Source organism: Nannobrachium achirus, assembly GCF_963921795.1.
Source record: "Nannobrachium achirus genome assembly, chromosome: 18".
In the NCBI taxonomy this organism is placed as follows: Eukaryota; Metazoa; Chordata; class Actinopteri; order Myctophiformes; family Myctophidae; genus Nannobrachium; species Nannobrachium achirus.
The window spans coordinates 32,048,995-32,073,994 of NC_137825.1; the positions used below are offsets into that span (position 1 = coordinate 32,048,995).

The following is a 25,000-nucleotide window of genomic DNA, read 5'->3' on the forward strand; positions in this document are numbered from 1 at the left end:
TCCGCCAATAGGGATGAGCTGTAATTGTTGAAGCCCCGCCCCCTCTGTCTACTAAACGCGTGCAGCAGCTGTCACACTTTACTGTCACACTTTGCTCTCACACATAACTCTGGCATACTTTTGCATGGCAACGTGATTTCAACTTTAATACGCTCACACGACTTGGCACTTTTTCCGGCCAATAGGGACGAGCTGTAATTGTTGAAGCCCCGCCCCCCCCCCCTGTATTCCTATTGGCTGGGCTTTAAACAGCCATAACTCCAGTTCGCAGAATGGCACCGTCTCGAAATTTGGTGTCTGGACTTAGACCACCATAGGGATGAGTTGCAATTGTTGAAGCCACGCCCCCTCTTCCCTCCTATTGGCTGGGCTTTAAACAGGCATAACTCCAGTTTGCAGCATTGTAGAGTCTCGGAACTTGGTGTCTGGACTTAGACGGCCAATATGGACGAGCTGTAATTGTTGAAGCCCCGCCCCCTCTTACAAGTCTGTTGTTTCCACCCGCCCTGACGGTCGCTTCTCGCCCTTAGGGCGTCTTACTGGTAATAGTAGTAGTAGTAATAAAAGTAGTAATAGTGTAATAGTAGTAGTAATAGTAGTAATAATAGTTTGTGACCGTAGATCGCAAGTTTAGTATGTGAACGTCACAGCTTGTCCGTATGTGTATGTATGTATGTATGTATCTCTGTCACGCCTGACACTGTGGGTCTATGGGTTTGTCGCTCTGACATCATGCTCTGATGTCACTATGATGTCAGGGGAACCACTAACAGAATGGGTTTGCCGCTCTGGCTTCACGCTCTGGCTTCACTATGATGTCACACTAACATAATCCCTTTTATGCCCATACATGGAGTTCCCTGATGTCATTAATATTAAGCCCATATCTAACAGGACTTCATATGGGAATACCCATATATGGAGACCACATCAGCCACATACCACACTAACAGAATACATATATGGCCAAGACAGAAGGCCAAGACATCCCGTATCTGTGTAGCTGGTTCTACAGACAGGGATCTCCATGTATGGGCATAAAAACGATTAGTGTGACATCACAGTGAAGCCAGAGCGGCAAACACATTCTGTTAGAGTGGTTCCCCTGACATTACAGTGACATCAGAGCATGATGTCAGAGCGACAAACCCATAGAACTACAGTGTCAGGCAGGCGTGACAGAGATACATACATACATACATACAAGCTGTGACCGTTCACATACTAAACTTGCGACCTGCGGTCGCAACTAATATTACAAATATTACTACTGCTACTAGTATTACTACTACTATTACTACTACTATTACTACTACTATTACCAGTAAGACGCCCTAAGGGCGAGAAGCGACCGTCAGGGCGGGTGGAAACAACAGACTTGTAAGAGGGGGCGGGGCTTCAACAGCTCGTCCATATTGGCTGTCTAAATCCAAACACCAAGTTTTGAGACGGTACCATGCTGCAAAATGCTGTTTAAAGCCCAGCCAATAGGAGGAAAGAGGGGGCGGGGCTTCAACAATTGCAGCTCATCCCTATGGTGGTCTAAGTCCAGACACCAAGTTTTAAGATGGTACCATGCTGCGAACTGGAGTTATGGCTGTTTAAAGCCCAGCCAATAGGAAGACAGGGGGGCGGGGCTTCAACAATTACAGCTCGTCCCTATTGGCCGGAAAAAGTCGTGTGAGCGTTTTAAAGTTGAAATCACTTTGCTACGCAAAAGTATGCCAGAGTTACGTGTGAGAGCAAAGTGTGACAGCAAAGTGTGACAGCTGCTGCATGCGTTTAGTAGACAGAGGGGGCGGGGCTTCAACAATTACAGCTTGTCCCTATTGGCAGAAAAAAGGCCCAAGTCGTGTGAGTGTTTTAAAGTTGAAATCACGTTGCTAGGCAAAAGTATGGCAGAATTACGTGTGAGAGCAAGTCGTTTATTGCAAAAACACATTGATTTTAATTGGGGTCATTTTTGACCCCACTCATGGAAGAGTGTAGGTATTGGTTGGTCATGCATCCAAGGGTTAATTAGATTGTATTACTATTGTACATTACAAAAAGAAAAATGATGGTTGCCAGTGACAGTTCTCTGTCCTTAATTCCTTTTCTTTTGAGACATAGGAAAGCTAAGAAGTAGACATTGTAGGAGAGACAGACAGGGACAGACAGTAAGACAGCTGAAATGCAGTGTAAGAGAGACAGATCATAAAAAGCAGAAAGAGAACATTGTAGGAGAGACAGACAGCAGGAAAGCTAAGAAGGACACAGTGTAGGAGAGACAGAGAGCAGGAAAGCCGAGAGGGCATGTGGCTAACTTCTAAAACATACATGGACATTTTATTTCAACAAATATGGACAAACCCACACCTTGACAAAGAACATAGAGATTACCCACATTTATCGATGGACCAAGAGTAGCTATATGGAATGAAATGTAATTAGACCCCTCTTTTTAATTTCCCTCTTACAAATACTTAGTTTCAATACAATCGATTTTTGCATTGCAAAACCATTTGATACCGATCAGATTTAGGCTGTGGCACCCAAAATAAACATATTTGAACTGGGGACCCCCACCCTGACAAGCACTTGGAATTGTAGGTATTACATTTAATGTGACTCGGTTCCACAGATAAATAATTATTGTGAAAATAGCAGATCTACATGCTCACAACGCCTTGTGAGCATGTAGATCGGCTATTTTCACAATGTTTGCCTCTTGCTTACTTCATATTTGACAGTTTGGTCAGTTTGGTCTTGAAAGTTCTTAAATTGTCACTTTATAAATGTGCAGATACCCTGTACACACTTATAGGCCTACTGTATGTTGGATTATTTACCGTTGAGTGAGAAAAGAAGACATTAAGATAATCGTCTGCGGACCCCACAAAATAATTTGGGGACCCCACTTGGGGTCCTGACCCCAAGTTAGAACCACTGTAGTAGATCATTGCAAATTAAAATCGATTTTTCAATTCAGTTACTATATCGCTGTACACCAAATCCCTTGGTGCTGTAATCTCTGCTCACAATCTATCATATCAATGTTGCTATGCTGATGACACTCAACTGTTTTTGTCCTTCCCCCCTTCTGCCACCCAGGTGGAAGAGCTCATTGCGGCATGTCTGGCCGACATCTCACAGTGGATGTCAGCCCACCACCTCAAGCTGAACCCGGACAAGACGGAGCTACTCTTCTTCCCAGCTAAGTCTTGCCCCATGCAAGATCTCACTATTTCCATAGATAATGCATTGGTGACTTCAGTTCCTACAGCTAGAAACCTTGGTGTGGTCCTGGACAGCCAGCTATCATTCAAGGCACATATTGCATCAGTCACCCGGTCCTGTAGGTTCACACTCTATAACATCCGTAAAATCAGACCGTTCCTCATCCAGGAGGCAGCGCAGCTCCTCATTCAGACATATGTCATATCAAAACTTGACTATTGTAACTCTCTCCTCACTGGTCTCCCGGCATGTGCACTTAAAACTCTCCAACTGATCCAAAATGCCGCGGCACGACTGGTCTTCAACCAGCCTAAGTTCTCACATGTCTCTCCCCTTCTCCGCAGCCTCCACTGGCTCCCGGTTGCGGCCCGCATGGAATACAAAACACTGATGCTGACCTTCAAAGCAGCCAAAGGTATGGCTCCTCCATACCTCCAAAACCTGATCAACCCCTACACCCCCACTCGTTCACTTAGATCAGCCAACACAGGGATGCTGACCGAACCCTCGCTAAAAACTCCAGGGCAAAAATCCACTCGTCCGAGACAGTTTGCCCTCTTGGCTCCCAAGTTGTGGAATAAACTCCCTGTCGCACTTAGAACAACGGACTCACTCGCTACCTTTCGCCGTGGACTGAAGACTCACCTTTTCAGACTCCACCTAAACCCTTAGCACTACAGTTAAATCAATGACCATACATGAAGCTAGTTAGCATTTGTCTTTTTAGGTTTCTTTAGAACTTTGATTATATTGTGTTTTCTCTAGATAGATATCCATTTACATTGTTATATTGCTGTTAATGTACTGACCTATTATCTTGTTTATTATTGTGATGTTGTATCTGTGTAAGTCGCTTTGGATTAAAAGCGTCTGCTAAATGCCTAAACTGTAAACTGTAAACTGTATCGTTACACCCCTAAAATGAATGTATTCATAATAAATGATATTTACCTTGTAGTTCATCTCCTGTTCAAAGTGCTCCTCAAACTTCCTGACCTTCCTCTTCAGGGCCTGGATGTGTCGGGTGAGGAGAGGGATGGAGGGAGGGGTCATGACCTCTGATCCCTCTGCCCTGTCAAGACCCCTGGAGCTGCGCGTGCGCGCACACACACACACACACACACACACACACACACACACACACACACACACACACACACACACACACACACACACACACAATATAGAGATGATAGATAATTAAAAACACATACGGGCAGGCCAGACAGAGCCTTGTATAGAGAGTTCTGCCATTGCAGAGTCAGAAACAATGCCGATCACATCATGGTTCACAAAATGTCACTTTACCCTCATAGACTCACTATATTCACCAATGGGTGTGTACTGTATAGAAGACCTGGCACCATGAAGTGAACAGGAGTGACGCGACTCTCTGACTCTAATACAAGGCTCTGGGGCAGACAGGTATACTCCAGTGGTTCTGAACCGTTTCAGGCAGCGACCCCCAAAAGAATATTGTTTGAACTGGGGACCCCACCCTGCACAAGCACTTGGAATTTTAGGAGTTGGCATTACATTTAGTTTGACTCAATCTTTTCCTTTGTGAAAATAGCAGATCTACATGCTCACAACGCCTCACGTTTGTTGTGAGCATGTAGATCGGCTATTTTCACAATTTCTGCATCTAATATTTGACAATTTGACCAATGTCTGAGGTTATGTCTGACCATACTGTATGTTGGTCTGTTTACTGTTGAGTGAGAAAACAACATTAACATTTAGCTAAGACCACTGGTCTACTCTACAGACAGTCAGACAGACGGGTGGACCTACAGTATGTAGGGCTGGTTGCAGGGCGGGGACGGCGCGTCATCGGGGTCGGAGCTGAACCTCAGGCTGAGGGAGGGGCAGCGGGGGGAGGGCAGAGGGCTGTGACCTCCCGCCAACAGATGGGCCAGACCTCCCCCGCTCCCTCCTCCTCCCCAGCACCATCCTTCTCCGTCACCGGCTCCTCCTCCGGGGCTTGCCCACAGAGGGGCGTGGGCGATGATGGGGTGCGGGCTCTGCAGGTGGTCTCCGTCGGCCGCCAGGGGCTGCAGGGGGTGGCAGCTCTGGGTGGGCTGCAGTGGGGCCAGGGGCTGGTGGCTCTTCGGCGACAGGGACTTGGGGGACATGGTCTTGGGCGACAGGGTTTTGGGCGACTGCGGCGGTCTGTTGAAGAGCTCTGTGTGGGCACAGCGAAACATGGAGAGAAACATAAATCAGGGGTCTTCAAAGTTTTCAGGCCAAGGACTGAGAGATGAAGCATTTCATCCTTTGACAGCACAATCATCCTTGTATTTTGGATTCATGTCAATTTGTGTTTTCAGATATTTACTGCAACCACTTGAACCGTCAATATTTAATAAATTGACCTTTCACTCTGTACTTGGTCTTCTATTTTTCCCCTCTACAAAACCTCTTGTAGATCTGCTAGTTCTCAGAAATGGATGCTAGGGTTCAAGTTATTAATATAAAAAAGGAGAAAAAAGGTTTCTATCACACAAAGATTTGGAGGCCCCCCTGTAGTAATTCTGAGGACCCCCTAGGGGTCCTGGACCCCCTGTTGAAGACCCTTGATATAAATGAAGGATATACATTTGGTCCCAAAAACTCTGGTCAAATCTGTCAAAGGCTGGAGACAAAAAAAGGAAGACAATATTTCTATTCCTATAGCTAGAGCAGGTGTGTCCAAAATCGGGGCACGTATTTAAAAAAAATATTATAATACATTGTAAAATCAAAGCTAGCTCTTTTTTTCAAACACATGCACTGCATTGCTATTCTATTTACAGTCCAATAAATTGCCTTTGTTTAAAATGGCAGTGTAGCCAAATGTAACCAGGTGTGAAAAGGTTTCACATCTTGTGAATGAAACAACACAAGGAACAAACAAGTAGCAAGGAATCATTACAAATTCTAACGAGAAATAGCCTCTCTTCCCAGGTTCATTTCAAAACCCTCTTGTATGTATGAATTTCACATGACTATACAGGCAGGCTATGAATAATACATTCTAGAAAGGAAGCCGCGAGCCATATAACATTTCCGTGGCTATGTCTGAGCTAGAGTGTCGTAATGCCCTAGTATAAGCGGATAGGGGACGGGAATCAACGCCATGCGAGTGTTGGAAGTACAAACAAAGGTGCTTCTTGCGTGGGTTTGGCTCCTTTTCAAGGCTTGGGTTGTTGCAAGATGGTTGTTGCAAGTCCCTACTCTACATAAAAGCAGTAGCATAAAAGCTACTGTATATTTAACACAGTCAATGATCCATCTCACAAATGCAGTACTGATACCTAACCTGTGTTTTGTGCATCTCCAAGTCAATGGTGGATTTGGCCACACACCAAAATACCATTACTGTATGTGTGACTCAAAGAATAGCATGTTTCACACAGAACAGTCAATTCAATGTGCTTTACATATGGCAAGACAAGAATGAATCCCTTTTCTGTCTGGGTTTCATTTAATTCAATGAAATCTTGAAAAGAAGACAACTCAGGCAACAAAAATGCTGATCTGCCTCAAAGCCTAAAAAAGAGGCTCTCAGGAGCGGAACAAACACAGAACTTAAGACGTAATGACCAACAGGAGAAACACATTATAAAACACTAGCCATAACAGACTATCAGACAACTGTCTTTTCAGAATACAGTGTAGCTGTGTATATCTTATCCAACCTGACTTTTCAGTTTCACGACAACTTATGGAGCCATAATAGCATTACAGATCCGACAAAAGAAAACACATGCTATTGCAGGTACTCCTGCTAGTGTCCTACTGGCCTTACGACTGGAGTTGGTCCCTGAGTGCTGCACAGTGGCTGTCGACTGCTCCTTAGGATGGGTTAAGTGCAGAGGACTAATTTCCCCAAGGGGACAATAAAGTAAAATCTAATCAAAATCACTTCCTCTCACAAAAGGACTGTCTGTTCCTTTTCATTTCCGAGAGGGCGGCCGTAGCTGAGTGGTTAGAGAGGCCATCTGCTAACAACAACACCCGGCCCCCCCGTGGTGTAGTGAGTGAAGCTGAAAGTGAATTTCCCCCGTGGAACTAACAACGGTCTCCCCCTACCCAACCCCAAAGCACTGGCATCATCACATGCCCCTGCAGATGCAGGAAACGATGGAGAGAGCTGGACAGTGAATTTGTATGAGAGAGAGAGAGAGAGAGAGAGAGAGAGAGAGAGAGAGAGAGAGAGAGAGAGAGAGAGAGAGAGAGAGAGAGGAGGGGGAGGGGGGGGGTCAGTAAAGATGATGTGCAACTGTTGTGCTACTCTTTCATGGTTGTAGGTAGATATTTCACAGCATGCATCTGGTGGAGATTTGCCCTCTGCTGATCACAACCTTTCTAATCCCAAAAACCAGCTCAGACAGTGGTTCTCAACCTGTGGGGTCGGGGGGGGGGGGGGGGTCCCCAGATGATTAGCTTAATGTGCAATATTATTTTCTCACTCAACAGTAAAAAAAACAACGTAAAGTTTAAGTGTATAGAGGGTATATGCACATTTCTAAAGTGACAATTTATGGCATTTTTAATACCTCTAAAATGACAAATTAAACATTGGCCAAATTGTCAAATATTAGAGGCAGAAATTGTGAAAATGGACGATCTACATGCTCTCAACGCAAGGCATGTAGATCTGCTATTTTCACAATAGAACCGTGTTATACAAAATGTAATGCCTCAACTCTTAGTGTTCATCAGGGTGGGGGGGTTCCCCAGTTAAAATATTATTATTTTGGGGGGTCGCTCTCTGAAAAGGTTGAGAACCACTGCAATAAGAGGAGAGTTCATATCAGTACAACCGCCCCCAGACCGTCCATCAGCAGGACTCGACGTCACCCCGGTTGCGTGACGTCACGGCCAGAGAAGTTATTTGCACGATCACATTATTACACCTCTGTTTTTGTACTTATCTTATTCTCATTTTATTTCATCAGATCATGGACGATCTCAAACAAGTGAATAATTTGAGACCAGGAAGGAAAGAAAAAGGCAGAGATCCAAGCTCGTAACCACGTAATCTCTCACCTATATACTTAACCACATCTGCTGTTTTTGCATTTTTTGAAATGTAAGATCACCGTTAATCTGATTAATGTGGTAGGCCTATAATGTTCTTACAGTAAAGAAATTTGCCACAGCAGGACAACCAACCACAATAACGTCATGATGAATTGTGATATACGTTCTAAGGTTGTTAGAACATGACAACTTTATACTGTATAACATTATACCATATTATGCCATACAACATAACTATAACATAGAATTCAACCATAACATAACATTAGAGCAACACAACAATTATAACATCATGTTTAACGTTATTTAGTTATGTTGTTATCTCATAATGTTTCAGCTTTGTTGTATAATGTAGTAAGGTTATAATCGTTCTAATGGTTCTTCTGATGTTATGCCATGTTATGTTGTGACGTAAATGAATGTTACACATTTCAATGGCACGATGTGTAAGCGTTTCCTGGTGGGCGAGTCTTTAGAGTAGACGACGCATCGACACCTAAATATGAGTCATGGGCAGGTAGAGAGAGAGAGAGAGAGAGAGAGAGAGAGAGAGAGAGAGAGAGAGAGAGAGAGAGATGGAGAGATAGGAGATGGAGAGATAGAGAGAGATGGAGAGAGATAGAGAGAGATAGAGAGAGTATATTTGTGAGAAAGTGGTACCTGGGGGGCTGTTCTCATCGGCAGGGTAGCCGTGGCACAGAGCCACCGTGGGGGGGCCCTCCTTGGCTCCGTGGACGGCCCCCGGACCACAGGGGCTCCTCTGCTCCTTGCTGCCCAGGGGAGGCGTGCCCTCCTCCGGGGAGGGACCCAGCGAAGGGCCCCCCTCCACATCCATGGCCTGGAGCTTCAGCAGGGAGCTCTGCAGGCAGAAGCAGAACATGACTGACAGGAGGAGGCAGTGGTGGTGATGGTGATGATGATCGCAGGCTCTGTCTCACAACCCTCGCAGTGGTAGGGCAGTGGTCCAGTTTTCACTCCGCGAATAGTCTGGATCGATAGTCACTGTCAGCAATAATATCTGCCCCGAGGAGTCTTCAATTATCCGGCAATTATCGGTCAATTATTGGTCAGTTCGTGTCCACCAGCACTGACCCGACGAATGTGACACGAGTTCTCTCTCTCACGCTCTGTTGGTGGTCTTGGATCAATCAGTTGTATTCCAGATACGAGACGGAGCCGCTCTGACTGCAGGTCGGTAGGGACAGCATCCTATGAATGACTGAAAGGAGGAGGAGGTGATGATCGCAGCCTCTATCTCACGACCCTAACAGAGGGGCATTGGTTCAGTTTTCACCCAGAAAAATTGATCAGGATCAATAGACAGTTAGCTTCTTCTTCCTATAACGAACCTTTAGGAATCCAAACAATTATCCTCTCGTCAGTTCACGTCCTTTAAGTCCCCTGATCCGCTGCCGTTCAAAGGGATGAGACACCAGGTCTCTCTCACGCTCTGCGGGGGTCTCTTCTTGGGTCAGACAGTTAGTCGTATTCCAGATATTAGATGGGGCCGTTCCAATGCAGGTCAGTGGGGGACAGCATCATCAGATGAGTCGTAAAAACCTCTGGTTCCTCTTCTTTCCTCTCTCTCTCTCTCTTCCACTGTTCCCGTCAGGTCGGCTGCTGAATCAGCCCGCTGCAATGCATCCTCATGTTGGGATCCTCAGTCTGCAGCTGAAATGCAGTGGAAAGGAGAGATATACGAAGGTTTAGCATCCGTTGATTTGCTGCACGCCTCTCTCTCTCTCTTTCGCCGTCCCCAATATGGTTTTCCCGCTGGATGGCGGAGTGAAGGAGATAAGAGAAGGCTGATGGAGGAGAAGAGGGAGAGAGGTTGGATGCTTGGCGTCACTCAGCCCACACTGGCTCTCTCTCCTCTGATTGGATTAGAGGTGTGTGTGTGTGTGTGTGGGGGGGGGGGGGGGGGGGGGGGGGAGGGATGACTGGAGGAAGAGAGGAGAGGGAAGAGTGAGTAGGGATGGAGAGAGAGAGAGAGAGAGAGAGAGAGAGATGGAGAGGGGGAGAGAGATATGTTTGCCTTTTTTCTGATAGAGGAGACGGAGTGGGGGAGGGGCGTCTCTTTGCCGTATGACATCACCTTGCAGCGTGCGTGTGTGTGCATGTGTGCGTGTATGTGTGACTGTGTGTGTGTGTGTGTGTGTGTGTGTGTGTGTGTGGGTGGGGGGCTGTGTGTGTGAGGGACTGTGCGTGTGTTGCAGGGCGTGGGCTGCTGCATGAATTTCATTCACAAAAAGCAGCTTTGTGTAAGAATGGGGGAGTCCAGTTTTTATCTGGGTGAGTCATCATCCTCCTGGATTGCCCCCCCTTTCTCTCTCTCCCCCCCCCCCCTCCCTCTTCTCTCTCTCAGTCCCCCTCTCATGCTCTCTCTCCCCTCCCGCTCCCTCCCTCTATCAATCCTTCTCTCTCGTATGCTCACAACCCTCTCTATCGGCTCCCTTCTCTATTTCTCAGTCTCTACCGGTCCAGTACCCCCTTCTCTCTCTCTTTCTCCCTCCATCTCTCTCTCTTTCTCCCTCCATCTCTCCCTCTCCTGACGCAGGTTGACGCTGCTAGCTGTATCACAGGAAGTGACAAGAGCCGCCACACAGACAAAAACATGCACATGCATAGCCACATGATATAGTATAGGCTTATAAATAGAAACATGTCTATGCATAGACTAGACACAGAGATACAGTAGGTATATGCTCATAGATAGAAACATGCACAGGCCTATTAGACACAGAGATATGTGCACATAGATGGAAACGTGCATATACATAGACACAGTGATATACGTACATAGACAGACAGAAATGTGCACGTACGATACATGCACTAGATAGACACACAGAGCATGTGCACATCATGGACAGACATACCTGTGCATCCTGAAGCTCAAAGAGCTACTGCTAAATGCAGGTGTTTGGATTCCAGAAGTAGAAACGCCATAAAGACACACCATCTATGTTCACACCAGGCAGAGCTTGCATGAGGTTACAGCTTTGAGAGAATCCAACTCAAATGAACATTTAATACTTGTTGCAACCGTTTACTTTACTATGAAAATAGGCACATTTTGTCCATGTATCCGTGTATCTCTGAAGGTCACGCATGACACTGTGGTTCCCCTGACACATCAGTGTGACATCACCTATGTAAAAGTTCAAGACATGGCCCATATCTGTGTGGCTGGCTCAGATAGGGATCTCCATGTATGGGCATGAAAGGGATTGTATGTTGTGATGTCATGGGAACCACTCACTCACAGAATCCCTTTTATGCCCATATATGGAGATCCCTGATGTCATCAACATTAAGCCCATATCTAACAGGACTTTGTGTGGGAATGCCCATATATGGAGGAGGACAGCCCATATCTGTGTGGCTGGTTCCGACAGGGATCTCAATGTATGGACATAAAAGGGATGTACCATATACAGTACATGGATCTCCATATATGGGTACCAGCTACCAGGGTCTCCATATATGGGTAACTGGTCCGATATACATCACTGTATCGCATGTCGCCCTGAGGCATCTTACTAGTTTAACCCCTTCCTCTTATTTGTTTAAACCCTAAATGGAGGTTGTGCTTTTGCTTACAGTACTACAGCACATGTTAGCCACATGCAGCCTGGACCACGCTCATGTTGTCAGGATGTTAGGCGTCTGCCCAGGTGCCGGTCTGCAACTTGTCACCCTGAGCTCAGAAAACAGAGAAGGACTCTTTGCTGGAGCACATCAGGTCACAGACAACTGACGCCATAGTGTGTGTGTGTGCGTGTGTGTGTGTGTGTGTGTGTGTGTGTGTGTGTGTGTGTGTGTGTGTGTGTGTGTGTGTGTGTGTGTGTGATCTCCATTTCTTTTCACATTGCAAAACCAGAAGCCAGTCCTCATTTGATTTCACGCCTGAAGTGGAAAGAGGGGAGCCTACAGTATGTACATTTGGACTCTTCAAACCATTTGACAGTGAAGAAGAAATTCTACAGTATCAGTCAAAAAGGCTTCCTTCTGTAAGATCTTGGTTGATCAGGTTTCATACCTGCTGCTGATTTGATATGACAGGATGGTGTCCATTCCTCAGCATTTGGCAGTAGAAGGGGGGGGGGGGGGGGGTCATTTCCTTCTTTTTAATTTGTATTAGGCCTACATTAGAAATAATATATAAAATAAAAGATTACAATCAAATTCTAATGCATGGAGTAAATTAAGCGTTCACTGGATACAACTCTGATGTTATTAGTCACTCGAGTTAGTTTTAATACATGCTATTCCAGTAGAAGACAGCAGGTGGTGTGGTAACATCATCTAGAAGTCTCTCTGCGAAGATACAAGTAGATAGATAATAATGAGATAGATAAATTCGTTTGAACAGATAAAAGAAGTAATAGAATCTTGAATCGAATGTATTTGTGTTGTTCCATTACAAATGCATTGTGTACTTGTAGTGAGTGATGAGCTTACATGTCAGACTCCTGGCTGTAGCTGTGAACTACAACAGTAACGGGTTAAATCTTCGTCATCACATGGCGACAGAGTGGAGGAGGAAGAAGAAGATGGAGAAAAGCCGATTTGAAGGATTACAACAACAAACCAAATCTGAGCGTAAAGACACACCTATGGCGGCCCATTAATGCTTGTCCTGCACCGAACAAACCTTATTTGATGTTATAAAAACACGTCGCCATAGATTCTCTCATCTCTGTGGGGGAAAACAACAGAAGGATTCAATCCAACGACGACGCAACAGCCCCGTTTCCTTGACAACGGTGCGGAAGTTTATTCCGATGTTTATTCTATAAAACAAACCTATTCCTGATAGCGTTTAATTTATAATACACACATATTATTGGTAGTATTCAAGGGGTCATAACAACATTACTAATATATTTAGCAGCTGCCTTTCCCAGCCAGGGGTTGGTTGTTCAGGTTGTTCTTGTGTTGCTATGGTAGCCTTCATATTAAGAGGGGCCAAGTTATTAGCATAGAAACAGTAAACAATAGTAACTATTGGATTGATATGTATTTATTTGGCTGCGAACCCCTATCTGAATAGATTTTTTTAAAATGTCAGGGACCCCCATTAGCCCTAGAATGTCTGTGATCTTACAGATGGAGGGTCCGGGATCCTTAGGGGGTCCTCAGAGTTACTACAGGGGGTCCTCCAAATCTTCCAATCCTTTTTATATTAACAACTTGAACCCTATATTCTGAGAACTGTTGACAAGAGCGTTGTGAGCTTGTAGATTGGCTATTTTCGGCAAAGAGGTTTGGTGTAGAGGGGAAAAAGAGCAGGCTAATAATTACGCAGTGAAAGGTTAAGTTTATTAGGTAATTATGGTTAAATATCTGAAAACAAATTGAAATGAATCCAAAATACAATACAGATTGTGCTGTCAAACAATGAAACTATTATGGAAACTATGAAAAAGGTTATGGGGGTCCCTGCATCATATCTCTCTCAACCAAGGGGTCCTTGGCCTGAAAACATTGAAGACCCCTGCTTTAGTCAATATTCACCTGCAAACATATTCCTGATACATGTATATGTGTGTGCATCTGTTCCAGCTATCCAGCATGTCCTCGGGTTCAGAGATGAGCACAGACGCCAGCAAATGGCTGGACGCCCACTATGACCCGGTGGCCAGCCTGTACACCTTCTCCTCATGCATGGACCTGGCCGACCTCAACGGAGACGGAGAGAACAAGCTGGTGATAGGAGACCTGGGCACTGGAAGCTCCCACATGAAGCTCAAGGTTAGAGCTGAAACTATCCATTCTTTTCTTAGCAATCATTCTGTCGATTACCTTTTCGATTAATTGAATAATCAAGAAGCGTGTAAAAAACAAAAACAAAAAAAAATCAGTATTTAATAAAAAAGCCTATACCCTAGCCACTTATTTTATAGTATACGTCGTCGCACAACATTGTCATCCAAAAATAGTGAAAATGGCTTTCAAGCTGAGCTTGTAGATGTTATTTTCATAGATGTTGACATTTCGGGGTAACTTATAATGACATGGCCAAAATAGAGGTCGATTAGTAATTGATTATTACCATCAACAGCTTTCTTGGTGACGTCACCACCAACAAAATATAAATAACAAGGCGCAAGTTGGCACCTCGGCAGAGTGCCCACTTGCCCACCCACACAGCACCGATCGCAGTACTTGCACGCTCTGCTGGCGCACAAATAGGCCATACATGCCATGGCCACGGCCACGAGTGTACAAGACGCAAGTTGGCACCACGACAGAGTGCAGTCTAGTTTTGTATATCCTTTTCTATTCAAAAATAGCAGATATTCAAGCTCACTCTGTGCCGCTCTATGAGCTTGTAGATCTGCTATTTTTGAAAAACCATGAAGATTAGTGCAAATCTTTATATACAGTATATTCTTTTAAAGTGAACACTTTTAACTCAAACTAGAAAAAAGACCCTGCGGGGGCCTGGCCCCTTTCCTATGTGAAAGTCCCCTGTACCCAGAGATGGATACAGTCCAGTGGGCAGCTAAGCAATACAAATTTAGGATAGCTCAACATTAAATATGCAGTTTTTTCCAAAATGCAAAATAGTGTAAATGGCAATCCATCCATCCACATCCATCCATCCATCCATCCATCCATCCATCCATCCATCCATCCATATCCATCCATCCATCCACATCCATCCATCCATCCACATCCATCCTTCCATCCATCCATGCATCCATCCATCCATCCACATCCATCCATCCATCCATCCATCCATCCATCCATCCATCCATCCATCCATCCACATCCATCCATCCATCCATCCACATCCATCCATCCACATCCATCCATGCATCCATCCATCCATCCACATCCATCCACATCCATCCATCCATCCATCCACATCCATCCATCCATCCATCCACATCCATCCATCCATCCACATCCATCCATCCATCCATCCATCCATCCATCCATCCATCCACATCCATCCATCCATCCATCCATCCATCCATCCACATCCATCCATCCATCCATCCACATCCATCCATCCACATCCATCCATCCATCAACATCCATCCATCCATCCATCCATCCATCCATCCACATCCATCCATCCATCCATCCACATCCATCCATCCATCCATCCACATCCATCCATCCATCCATCCACATCCATCCATCCATCCATGCATCCATCCATCCATCCATCCATCCATCCATCCATTACCTTACTGTACTGTACTTTGCTGTACTCTACTGTACCTTGCTGTACTGTATCTTACTGTACTGTACTGTACTTTACCTTACTGTACTTTACTGTACTCTTTGGTTTCATTTGTGTACTGTCAGACCATGGCATTTTAAAGTTTGAGAACTACTGGGTTAAATAATCAGTGAAACCGATACGTTTGGTTAACTGTCCACCAGGTGTACCGGGGCACGGCGCTGATGAATGAGAACACGCTGCTGGACCTTCCCACCGGCCTGGTGTCCTTCAACATGGACCTGCACGAGCCCCGCATCCCCGCCGTGGCCGTGGCGTCCGGACCCTTCATCTACGTCTACAAGAACCTCCGGCCCTACTTCAAGTTCACCCTGCCCAGCCTGGAGGTCAACGTGGTAGAGCAGGTGGGCTGCTGGGGGATGTAGTCCACTCCTGGGGGGATGTAGTTCATAGATTCCCTCAACCTTTTGAATCTCTCAAGGAAGGACCACCAGTTTGAGATTACGTTTACATTATGCCGCTGATTGCCAGACAGTGGGTCGGGACCCATTTGATGGTCGCGGACACATTTTTGTCCCTTAATTTTCTGTTTCCTACATTTTGTTTTGAATTATTATTTCAAAACATTTTCAAAAAACACTCCAAAAAAGCTAACTTTTCCATGAATGAAAAACAAAATCCAATTTTCTTTTCAGTAATTTCATGAAGAAATCAAAGAAAAATCTATGAAACTCCATAAATTCGAAAACAAATGTTTAAGTAGTAGTGAAAATAGCCGATCTACAAGCTCACAACGCGCTGCGAAAATACGTTTTGAGCTTGAGCTGTTTTCACTAGTTTTGATCCCGGGCAAACTCTTTTGGGTCCTGACCTGAAAAGTTTGGCAACCACTGCATTAGGCCACCATCTATACTATAATTTTGCGAATGTCTGAGTGAGTGAGTGAGTGAGTGAGTGTCTGTCTGTCTGTCTGTCACAGCGTTTCTCCTCGGTGGCTGGAGCAATTGATCTGAAATCGCATCACCATCAGCATATGAACACACCTGACATAACTGTTAAGCCCGTTTTGTCACTTTCACAAATCGTATGCTGTATATTAGCATTTTTCTGGTGTATCTATATCTATTTAGCCTACAGTACCTTTTGTGACCACACATGTTAAGGGAGGGGCGCTGTTGTTCAGGCCATGCACAATCACACACAAACCCACACACACACACACACACACACACGGGGGGGGGGGGGGGGGGTTCTGGCCCTGTTACAGATGTTGTCCAAAAATCATGCAGATCGGTACACAGTATCTCTGTAGCCGTTAAATGGAACGGGTATTTCTTACATTGATGCTCCTACATATTAGCATGCAAGCACCAGTTAAAGTTACTTTCCATCCCTCATATACTGTGTGCACAGTGCACATCCCATAACCCACACACTGCACATCATTTCGGAGCTCATATCTTTGAACGGGTAAGGGCTAGTTTGATATGATTTATTATCCCTCTGATCCCAATCTTAACTGTCAGATTCCCAGTGTTATTTTAACTTTGAGAGAATACAGGTCCATTTGGTTCCATTTGTACACTCTCTGAGTTATAGACCTGTAGAACTATCAGTGGGGAACCCCCTCAAGGACCCCTGGTGGTCCCCGGACGCCACGTTGAGAATCAGTGCTGTAGCATTACTGCTGGTATTTCTATCGTGCTAGGAAGTCACATGCTCTTATCATTGTGTTTAACCAGGTAAGGTAAATGCAGTTAATAACAACCTGGAAGGAGACAGAGAACTAGGTTCTTAAAGTGGAGCCCAGGGTTCCTTTGAGGGGGTTCCAGAGGGTCCCCCCAAGCAAAATTAGGAACGCTTAAGCCCTAATTCCTCAGGGCTCTATACTTCACTCTATATTAAATATCTTCGTTGAAAATAGACGATCTACAAGCGCACAATTTCAAATATGTTTGACATCAGAACCGTAATTTCTTTGTCATATGTCACCTCCAACCAGGACGTGTGGCAGCAGGCGCGGGACGAGGGGATCGACCCGGCGACCATGAGGGAGATGCTGGAGGGGGTGAGGAGCAAGGCGGACGTGCCGCTGTCTGTGCGTTCTCTCAGGTTCCTGGGCCTGGAGCCGCAGGAGATGGAGGAGTTCGTCAGCCTGCACAAACAGCAGCCAATCAGGAGACAGGTTACACCAGCCATTTCCCTAAAACACTGGTTCTCATACTTTTCAGGCCGCGACCCCCCAAATAATTATATTTGAACTGGTGACCCCCCACCATGACGAGTTGAGGCATTACATTTTGTATAACACGGTTCTAATGTGAAAATAGCAGATCTACATGCTCACAACGCCTTGCGTGAGCATGAAGATATTTTCACAATTTCTGCCTCTAATATTTGACAATTTAGCCAATGTTTAATTTGTTGTTTTAGAGGTATTTAAAAAGTCCTTAAATTGTCACTTTAGAAGTGTGTACATACCCTTAAACATTATGATTTGTTTACTGTTGAGTTAGAAAATAATGTTCCACATTAAGTTTATGTTCTGGAGACCCCCCAAAATAATGTGGGGACTCCCCTGGGGGTCCTGACCCACAGGTTGAGAACCACTGCCCTAAAACACAGGGTCCGGTCCGGACCCATTATAGTTCACAAGGTTCTCCTAAAACTCATATACACTAAGACCAAGCTGCTTTGTGCTCTTTCAGACGGTGATAACATGCATTGGGACGCTGAAGAAAAGCACGGCCGATGAGGACGGAGTCAGCTGTCTGGTGATTGGTTCAGAGAACAACGAGGTCTACATCCTGGACCCTGAGGCCTTCACCATCCTCTGCAAGGCAACCACAAGCCCTTCTTCTTCTTAGCCACTTGAACCCCTATTTCGGGGGGTACTACATCTGCCAAAAATAGCGAGCAAGAAAAGAACACAATCAATTTTTTAATATTTTATTCTGGATATTTACTTTGTAATGGATTAAATTGATTAGTTGGATTAAACTGGCACATTTCCTGGACTGGTTTGAATTGAATTGAATTAGCCTTTATTGTCTCAGAGGAGAAATTTGTCCTCGGGCAATAAGAAACAGCGTCATACAAAAAAAATACATACACACCTTTTTTTATTGTATTTGTTTTTTTCCATTTTCCCAAAGAATTATTAAAAATAAATGAAAAAAAGTTATCAAACACGGCCTGCTCACGTATTAGGAGGGTATTATGAGTCACCAGAAAAAATAATGGGTGTTTTTAATGAATCTATCATGGTTAGAATGGAGTTTGAAGTTGCAATGGGTGTGTATGGGGAGGGGCCCAGGAGGAGGAGGGGCAGGGCCTGGTAACATTTACATCAAATATCTAAATATTGAATCAAGCAAATTAAAAACTGTTCAGGGTGTTCATAAAAAGCCTGATTAGATGATAAAATGTAAGTGAAATATCCCTTTAATTTAACATGTTGTTTCAGATGGCGTTGCCCAGTGCTCCCACCATGCTGGACGTGACGGGACAGTTTGACGTGGAGTTCCGCATCACAGTGGCCTGTCGAAACGGCAACATCTACATCCTGCGCAGGTTAAAAAAAAAACACTTATTAACGCACCGTGGTTGTACCAAATTCAATCATGACTCCAATACTGTAGACAAGCCACTGTGTCCGGAATTCAGGGTCTAGAAGAATATTTCAACACAACCTAGAGAAGTTATGGAACGATAAAATAAACTTTAATCCCCTCAATCAAGTCTGAAGACATTATGTCAGACCTAGTCTGAGATCAGTTCACTTTACGGGGTTTGATCCGGTCGGGAGCGGAAACCACTTTATGTCATGTTGTAGTCCTAGACGTACTACACTTTGGCCGGAACTATCAACCGGATTCAGTTTTAACCCAAAATATTCCCCTGCACCCAAGGACATAGTTTTAGGGCCTACCTAATAAACACCTTGATGCGGCGTAGTTTTGCTTTCGAAAAATACGTTTGGTATGTGCATCTTTTAGTCCAACTCGTAGCGACTGGCAAGACTACACTAGGCTTCTCGAGCATTTTAATAGGGATTGGGGAAACAAACGAGGTGAACTAAATCAAAGCGACGCCGATTCTTCCAGTGGTTTCCGCGTTTTAGGGGGAAACCAAACGGTCTGTTGCGAACGAACACCAGGCTTTCTCACCAGAAAGACTGGTAGGCGAGGTTATGTCAGACCTAGTCAGAGAATGCAAGTGTCCACCATGCCCTCAACAGGACAACACCAAACTATGGCAACGCACAACACTGGACAAGTGACAAACCAAATGAACCCATAACACACATACTGTACTGACAAATCACCATTTGGGCCATTGTCACAGACTTCCCCAAATTCCAGAATTCCACACAGGCACACTGGGGCAACTTTTAACACCAGTAGATGAAGTTGGACACCTGGTTTTCAAAATGCAATTATGGAAACGGGTCGAACTACCTATCTTGACAGACCCTGAATATGATTTACGCAGTAGTGTGCGACAAGAGATAAACAACTTTCAGCAATAAAAAAAGAACTAAGCTACTTGGGTATTTTGCCCTGAAGCCCATGGTGCAGAGAAAGCAACCGTCAAAACAGCGACCCCACCGAGATCGTGGATGTGCCCCTGAGACAACTGCTCCACCCACGTTTCCACGCGATTAAGGTGCCCAACGAAACCTAAAGGAGAAACGTTGCTATGCCCCGCAGGGGAAACACTCCAAAAATATATTTGCACCTATCTTCTACACTCCTGGGTTACCTCCATGGGTTCCAAGTCCAACACAAACCCCGAGCATTTGGCGAACAGGTGGAGACCAAACAATGTCGCTCTCCCCCAGCACAAACACATTAACCTCAACATGCCGTACATTAGTATGGCAAACAGGTAACTAAGGCTACAAATAAATTGGCACTGGATTAGAAATGACAAGTTAAGTCCCAATATACGCCATACTCAAAATATATACAGTACCTTGACGTAAGTAAGGTAAGAGCTACTGTAAAACTAAACCCTGGATAGTAAGCATAAAGAAAATCTAAACAACCAAATGCTTACAAAACAACAAAGTCCATACTCTGTCAAATGAATCAATTCAAATCAATCAATCAATTCAATTCTTATTGAACTGTAACAGGACTGTTACAGGAATAACCATTTTGTAATACATAAATAAAAACAGAGGGATACACGGATAACTTTAAAACAAACATGGTTTATTATAAAATATAAATGAAGACAAAGTCACTAAAAATGGTTAAGGAGTGTGTTATTCTGTAGAAACAGTAGTGTAGCAGGTGAGCGGATGTGTGTAAATGATGATTATGATGGGTGCAAACTGAAAACCAGAAGACAAACAAACCAAAATGTGTGTGCTTGTGGAAAATGAGACAGCGAGAGGGATAAAGGAGTGCTTTTAAAGCCCTGGGAGCACAGGGGCCAGGTGCTGCAGATCAAAGCTGATGGCCCTGCCAGCACTGCTACCAGGCACCTGCAACGCAAACCAGAGCGGGTGGGCTGTCACGTGTGTTATTTTAAAAGGCGCAGGTGCCAAAACGTGTCATTAGTCTTGTATTAATAAGAGCTATGATGTTTACGCAGGGACTCGCTGAAACCCAAGTACTGCATCGAGCTGCCCTCGCACCCCGTGGGCCTTGTCAGGATGGGCAAGAACGTTGTGGTGGGACTCACTGAAGAGAGCCTGCAAGGCTTCACACAGAAGGTACACACACGCGCGCACACACACACACACACACACACACACACACACACACACACACACACACACACACATAGTTGTGGTGTATTGATATACTTATGAAGAGGGTTTTAGGAATTTTATACAATTCTTTCGATCTTTTTTATTTCCCAAAAGCTAAATTCTGAGTTTTACTTAGTTGCGTGCCAGTGTTGACAACAAACACAAAGAACCTTTTTAATAGATAAAAATATTATTCCTAAGTTTTGGTGTGTCTTGTCACTGCAACATTCCTAACTGTGAGAGAGAGGGGTGGGTGGGTGTGTGTGTGTGGGGCTACAGATCCCATGGCCTGGAGGAACGGACCGTAACACTGACAACAGGCCGCAGAGTTGAACAGAAGTGGTGAAGAAACGCTAATAAATAGCTTGAATTTGGGAAAAATGTAATTCGGGCTCCGTCACTCTCTGTATAATGCTAATGGCCAATGCCATGTGGAAGGATCAGTTGCTGAAGCGAGTGAATAGATAAACGTGGATAAGCATGAGTGTGTGAGTGAGTTTGCTCGTTTAATAGTTAGATATTAAATATTTAACATTATACAAAGAAGAAGCAATTAAATATAAAACACACACACATGAAATTAACGTTTTTACAGTCTGGCAGCTCAACAAAATAATCAACGTTTTTTTGTTTTGTTTATTATAATTATGAAAGAAATCGGCACACTTCAGCTGCATACACTAACTGTCAGCACAGACGTTGCCAGAAAAAACGAATAATTACTAATATATTGGTTGGTCTCTAATCTACTCCACTACGATAGTTTAAAAAAAAAACATCTTTATTTTTCAAAGATTTTTCAAATAGATTTTTTAACAATACAAAACACAAAGACAACATGTAAGACAGACTTAAACAAAATAGAGCAAAATAAGGTGCAGAAATAAAGTTGTCAGACAGTCATGCTTACAGGATTAACATATAACATAACATGTACATGTAGGGTTAGGATATCATCAACCTTCATAAAGAATCAGGGGTATCACCCAATTGTCTTAGCCATTCTCCCATTTCCTTTCTCCTACCTCCTTTTGGAGTCTCAGAGAGTATGTCATTTGTTCCATAAGATGTAATTGTTTCACAATATTAACATATTTTTTATGTCGGTCATTCACAAAGTGTGTGATTGTCTTGTTTCGTGTTCCAGGGGAAGAAGCTGTGGACCGTCAGCCTCCCCGCCCCCATCACCACCATGGCTATCATGGAGATCCCCACCAGAGGCTTCCAGGCCGTGCTGGTGGGCCTGGCCAACTGCGAGGTCCACCTCTACCGCGACAAGAACCTGGTGTGCGCCTTCAAGACGCCGGACGTGGTCGTCAGCATCCGCTTCGGCCGCTACGGGCGCGAGGACGGCACCCTGATCATGACCACCAAAGGGGGCGGGCTGATCGTGAAGATCCTGAAGAGGACGGCGTCGTTCGAGGACCGCGACCGCGCCCCGGGGCCGCCCGTGGCCCAGTCGGTCCGCCTCAACGTGCCCAAGAAGACCAAGCTGTACGTGGACCAGACGCTGAGGGAGCGCGAGAGCGGCGTGGCCATGCACCGCGCCTTCCAGATGGACCTGAGCCGCATGCGTCTGGCCGCGGCCACGGCCTACGTCAAGGTAGGGGTGGCCTTTTCAGAGATATCGTATGTACTGTGATACAATGAGGGAGCCTTGTGAGAAAAAGAGTCCTGTTGAATTGTTAATACAGAGATTCATTGCAGAATCCATTTAAACCTGCATTTTGGTCTAAATAAGTGGTTCTCAAACTTTAAAATGTCATGGTCTCCCCTTAACTCTGACAGTATACAAATGAAACCAAATGGACCCGTAAGGGTCCATAAGGGACCCTTACATTCTTGTAAGGGTCAAATTTAGACCTCCCAAAAGGAACCCAGAGAGTCCCTGGACCCCACTTTGATGACCACTGGTCTAAATGGTCTGTTAATCGTCTCCTTTCCTTTAGTTTTTATTACCTTGTAGGTGGTTGTACTGTCAAGTACCTTGAAAAATAACCATAAAAACCAACATGAAAAAGAATCGCGATAAGATTGTGTATCGTGATACGGCTTGGATAAATATTGTGATATTGCATTTTTCCATATCGCCCACCCCTACGTCAAGGCGCTGGAGTCCAGCCAGGCACCCGTCTCGGCCTGCCCGTCGGAGCCGCTGAAGATGAACGCTGTGGTGCAGGGCCTCGGCCCGTCCTTCAAGCTCACGCTGAACGTCCAGAACACGGCGGCGCGCCGGCCCGTCGCCAACCTGACCGTAAGCTTCCTGTACGACGAGAGCCTGTACAGCATGCGGAGGCCCTGCTTCAAGGTGCCGCTGCTGGTGCCGGGGCTGGTCTACCCCATCCAGACCTTCGTGGAGTGCACCAGCGACAAGGGCGTCTCCGACGTCATCAAGGTGTTCGTCCTGCGTGAGGGGAAGAGCGCTCCCCTGCTCACGGCCCACATCAACATGCCCGTCAGCGAGGGGCTGGTGCTCAACTGAGACGGGATGTCGTGGAGGGGGTGGGGCATCTCCTGGTTTACTATGAGTGGACCCATTGAAAGAGAGAGAGAGTTACGTCATTCTTTGATACCTTCTGGAAGAATGTATCAAAGAAAAAGAAAAGGAAACCTTGTAGTTGCAGGAGGAGGCTAAGAGCATTATCGCCCTGGAGAACTTGGACTGGTTGGGGTTGGGTGGGGTTACTGTTATGGTAATTATTTGGAATAGTTACCGGTACTCGGTCATAGTTTTGGAGATTTGCCCACCCTGCCATGAAAAAGATACTCCCAAATCTTCCAATATGGCTGCTAGCATTAAAGTGATGCACATGGTGTCTAGAATATTAGCTATATTAACGCTGTGTTTATTTATAGTAATGTTATTGAGGGTAGTTTTGTGTGTGTGTGTGTGTGTGTGTGTGTGTGTGTGTGTGTGTGTGTGTGTGTGTGTGTGTGTGTGTGTGTGTGTGTGTGTGTGTGTTTATATACAGTATAGATATATTTTCCTAATTCTTCTTAGAGAAAAGCATCCAAGTGCTATAAGTATACTTGATTGAGCGTTTATTTGTTTATTTATACGGATCCCCATTAGCTGATGCCTTAATGTCAGCTAATCTTCCTGGGGTCCAAGACATTAATATACATGAACAACAATAGAAAATATCACAGTGTATCAAAGAAATACTAAAACAGAAAATACAAATACAACAGATAAAATAAAATAAAAAATTGCACTATCAATCTGGTATGTATGTTAAATGTATAGTATGTATGTTAATTGTATGGTTTGCGTGTACTTCATGTATGTACTATGTTTTGAGTGTCCAGTATGCGTGTGAGCTTGTAAATAGCCTATCACCTAGTGGCCTAGTTTCTGATTTGGACATGGTGTGTGTGTGTGTGTGCTCACGCACACACACACACACACACACACACACACACACACACACACAATGGCTAAAAGGACACAGGTTAGCACAATGCATAGGTGGTCCTGACAACAGACAAGGAACAGGACAAGGCAAGGATACATCTGGTAGGAAAGCACAGGAGGGGACAACTGGTACAGGATGAATAAATCAAGTCAAATTTATTTAAAAAGCATGTTTAAAAACAACTCCAATGTGCTTTTCAGGAGATGAAAACACAAGAACCTCAGACAGAGGTGTAATTTCAGGAAAAAATAGGGGGTAGCAAAAATAGCTTACCACTTAGGACCTTGGGGGGTGTTTGAAATTATTTTCCTATAATGACATGGCCAAAAAAGAACGTCAGGTTTAAAGTGGTTCATGAATGTATGGTTGCAG

At 44.8% G+C, this 25,000-nt stretch overlaps 2 protein-coding genes across 2 annotated transcripts in view; one reads left to right on the forward strand and one right to left on the reverse strand.

The window, feature by feature from the left end:
- LOC308303034 (protein FAM13C-like) overlaps nt 1-9,127 on the reverse strand; it is a gene marked incomplete at both ends in the record, with an annotated part of 14,489 nt that extends 5,362 nt beyond the window's left edge. The window contains 3 exons of the mRNA XM_080747353.1: nt 4,171-4,309; nt 5,014-5,404; nt 8,908-9,127. Of these exons, the coding sequence (XP_080603479.1) occupies nt 4,171-4,309; nt 5,014-5,404; nt 8,908-9,127 (750 nt within the window). The remainder of the gene's footprint in view (nt 1-4,170; nt 4,310-5,013; nt 5,405-8,907) is intronic.
- A 4,697-nt stretch (nt 9,128-13,824) lies between these two features.
- bbs1 (Bardet-Biedl syndrome 1) lies at nt 13,825-23,694 on the forward strand (the record flags this gene model as incomplete). The annotated part of the gene is made up of 8 exons (XM_080746982.1): nt 13,825-14,004; nt 15,652-15,852; nt 17,451-17,633; nt 18,157-18,288; nt 18,915-19,021; nt 21,053-21,173; nt 22,360-22,815; nt 23,320-23,694. 8 exons carry the CDS (start codon nt 13,825-13,827, stop codon nt 23,692-23,694), a joined length of 1,755 nt encoding a protein of 584 aa, XP_080603108.1.
- Nucleotides 23,695-25,000: the final 1,306 nt, after the last annotated feature.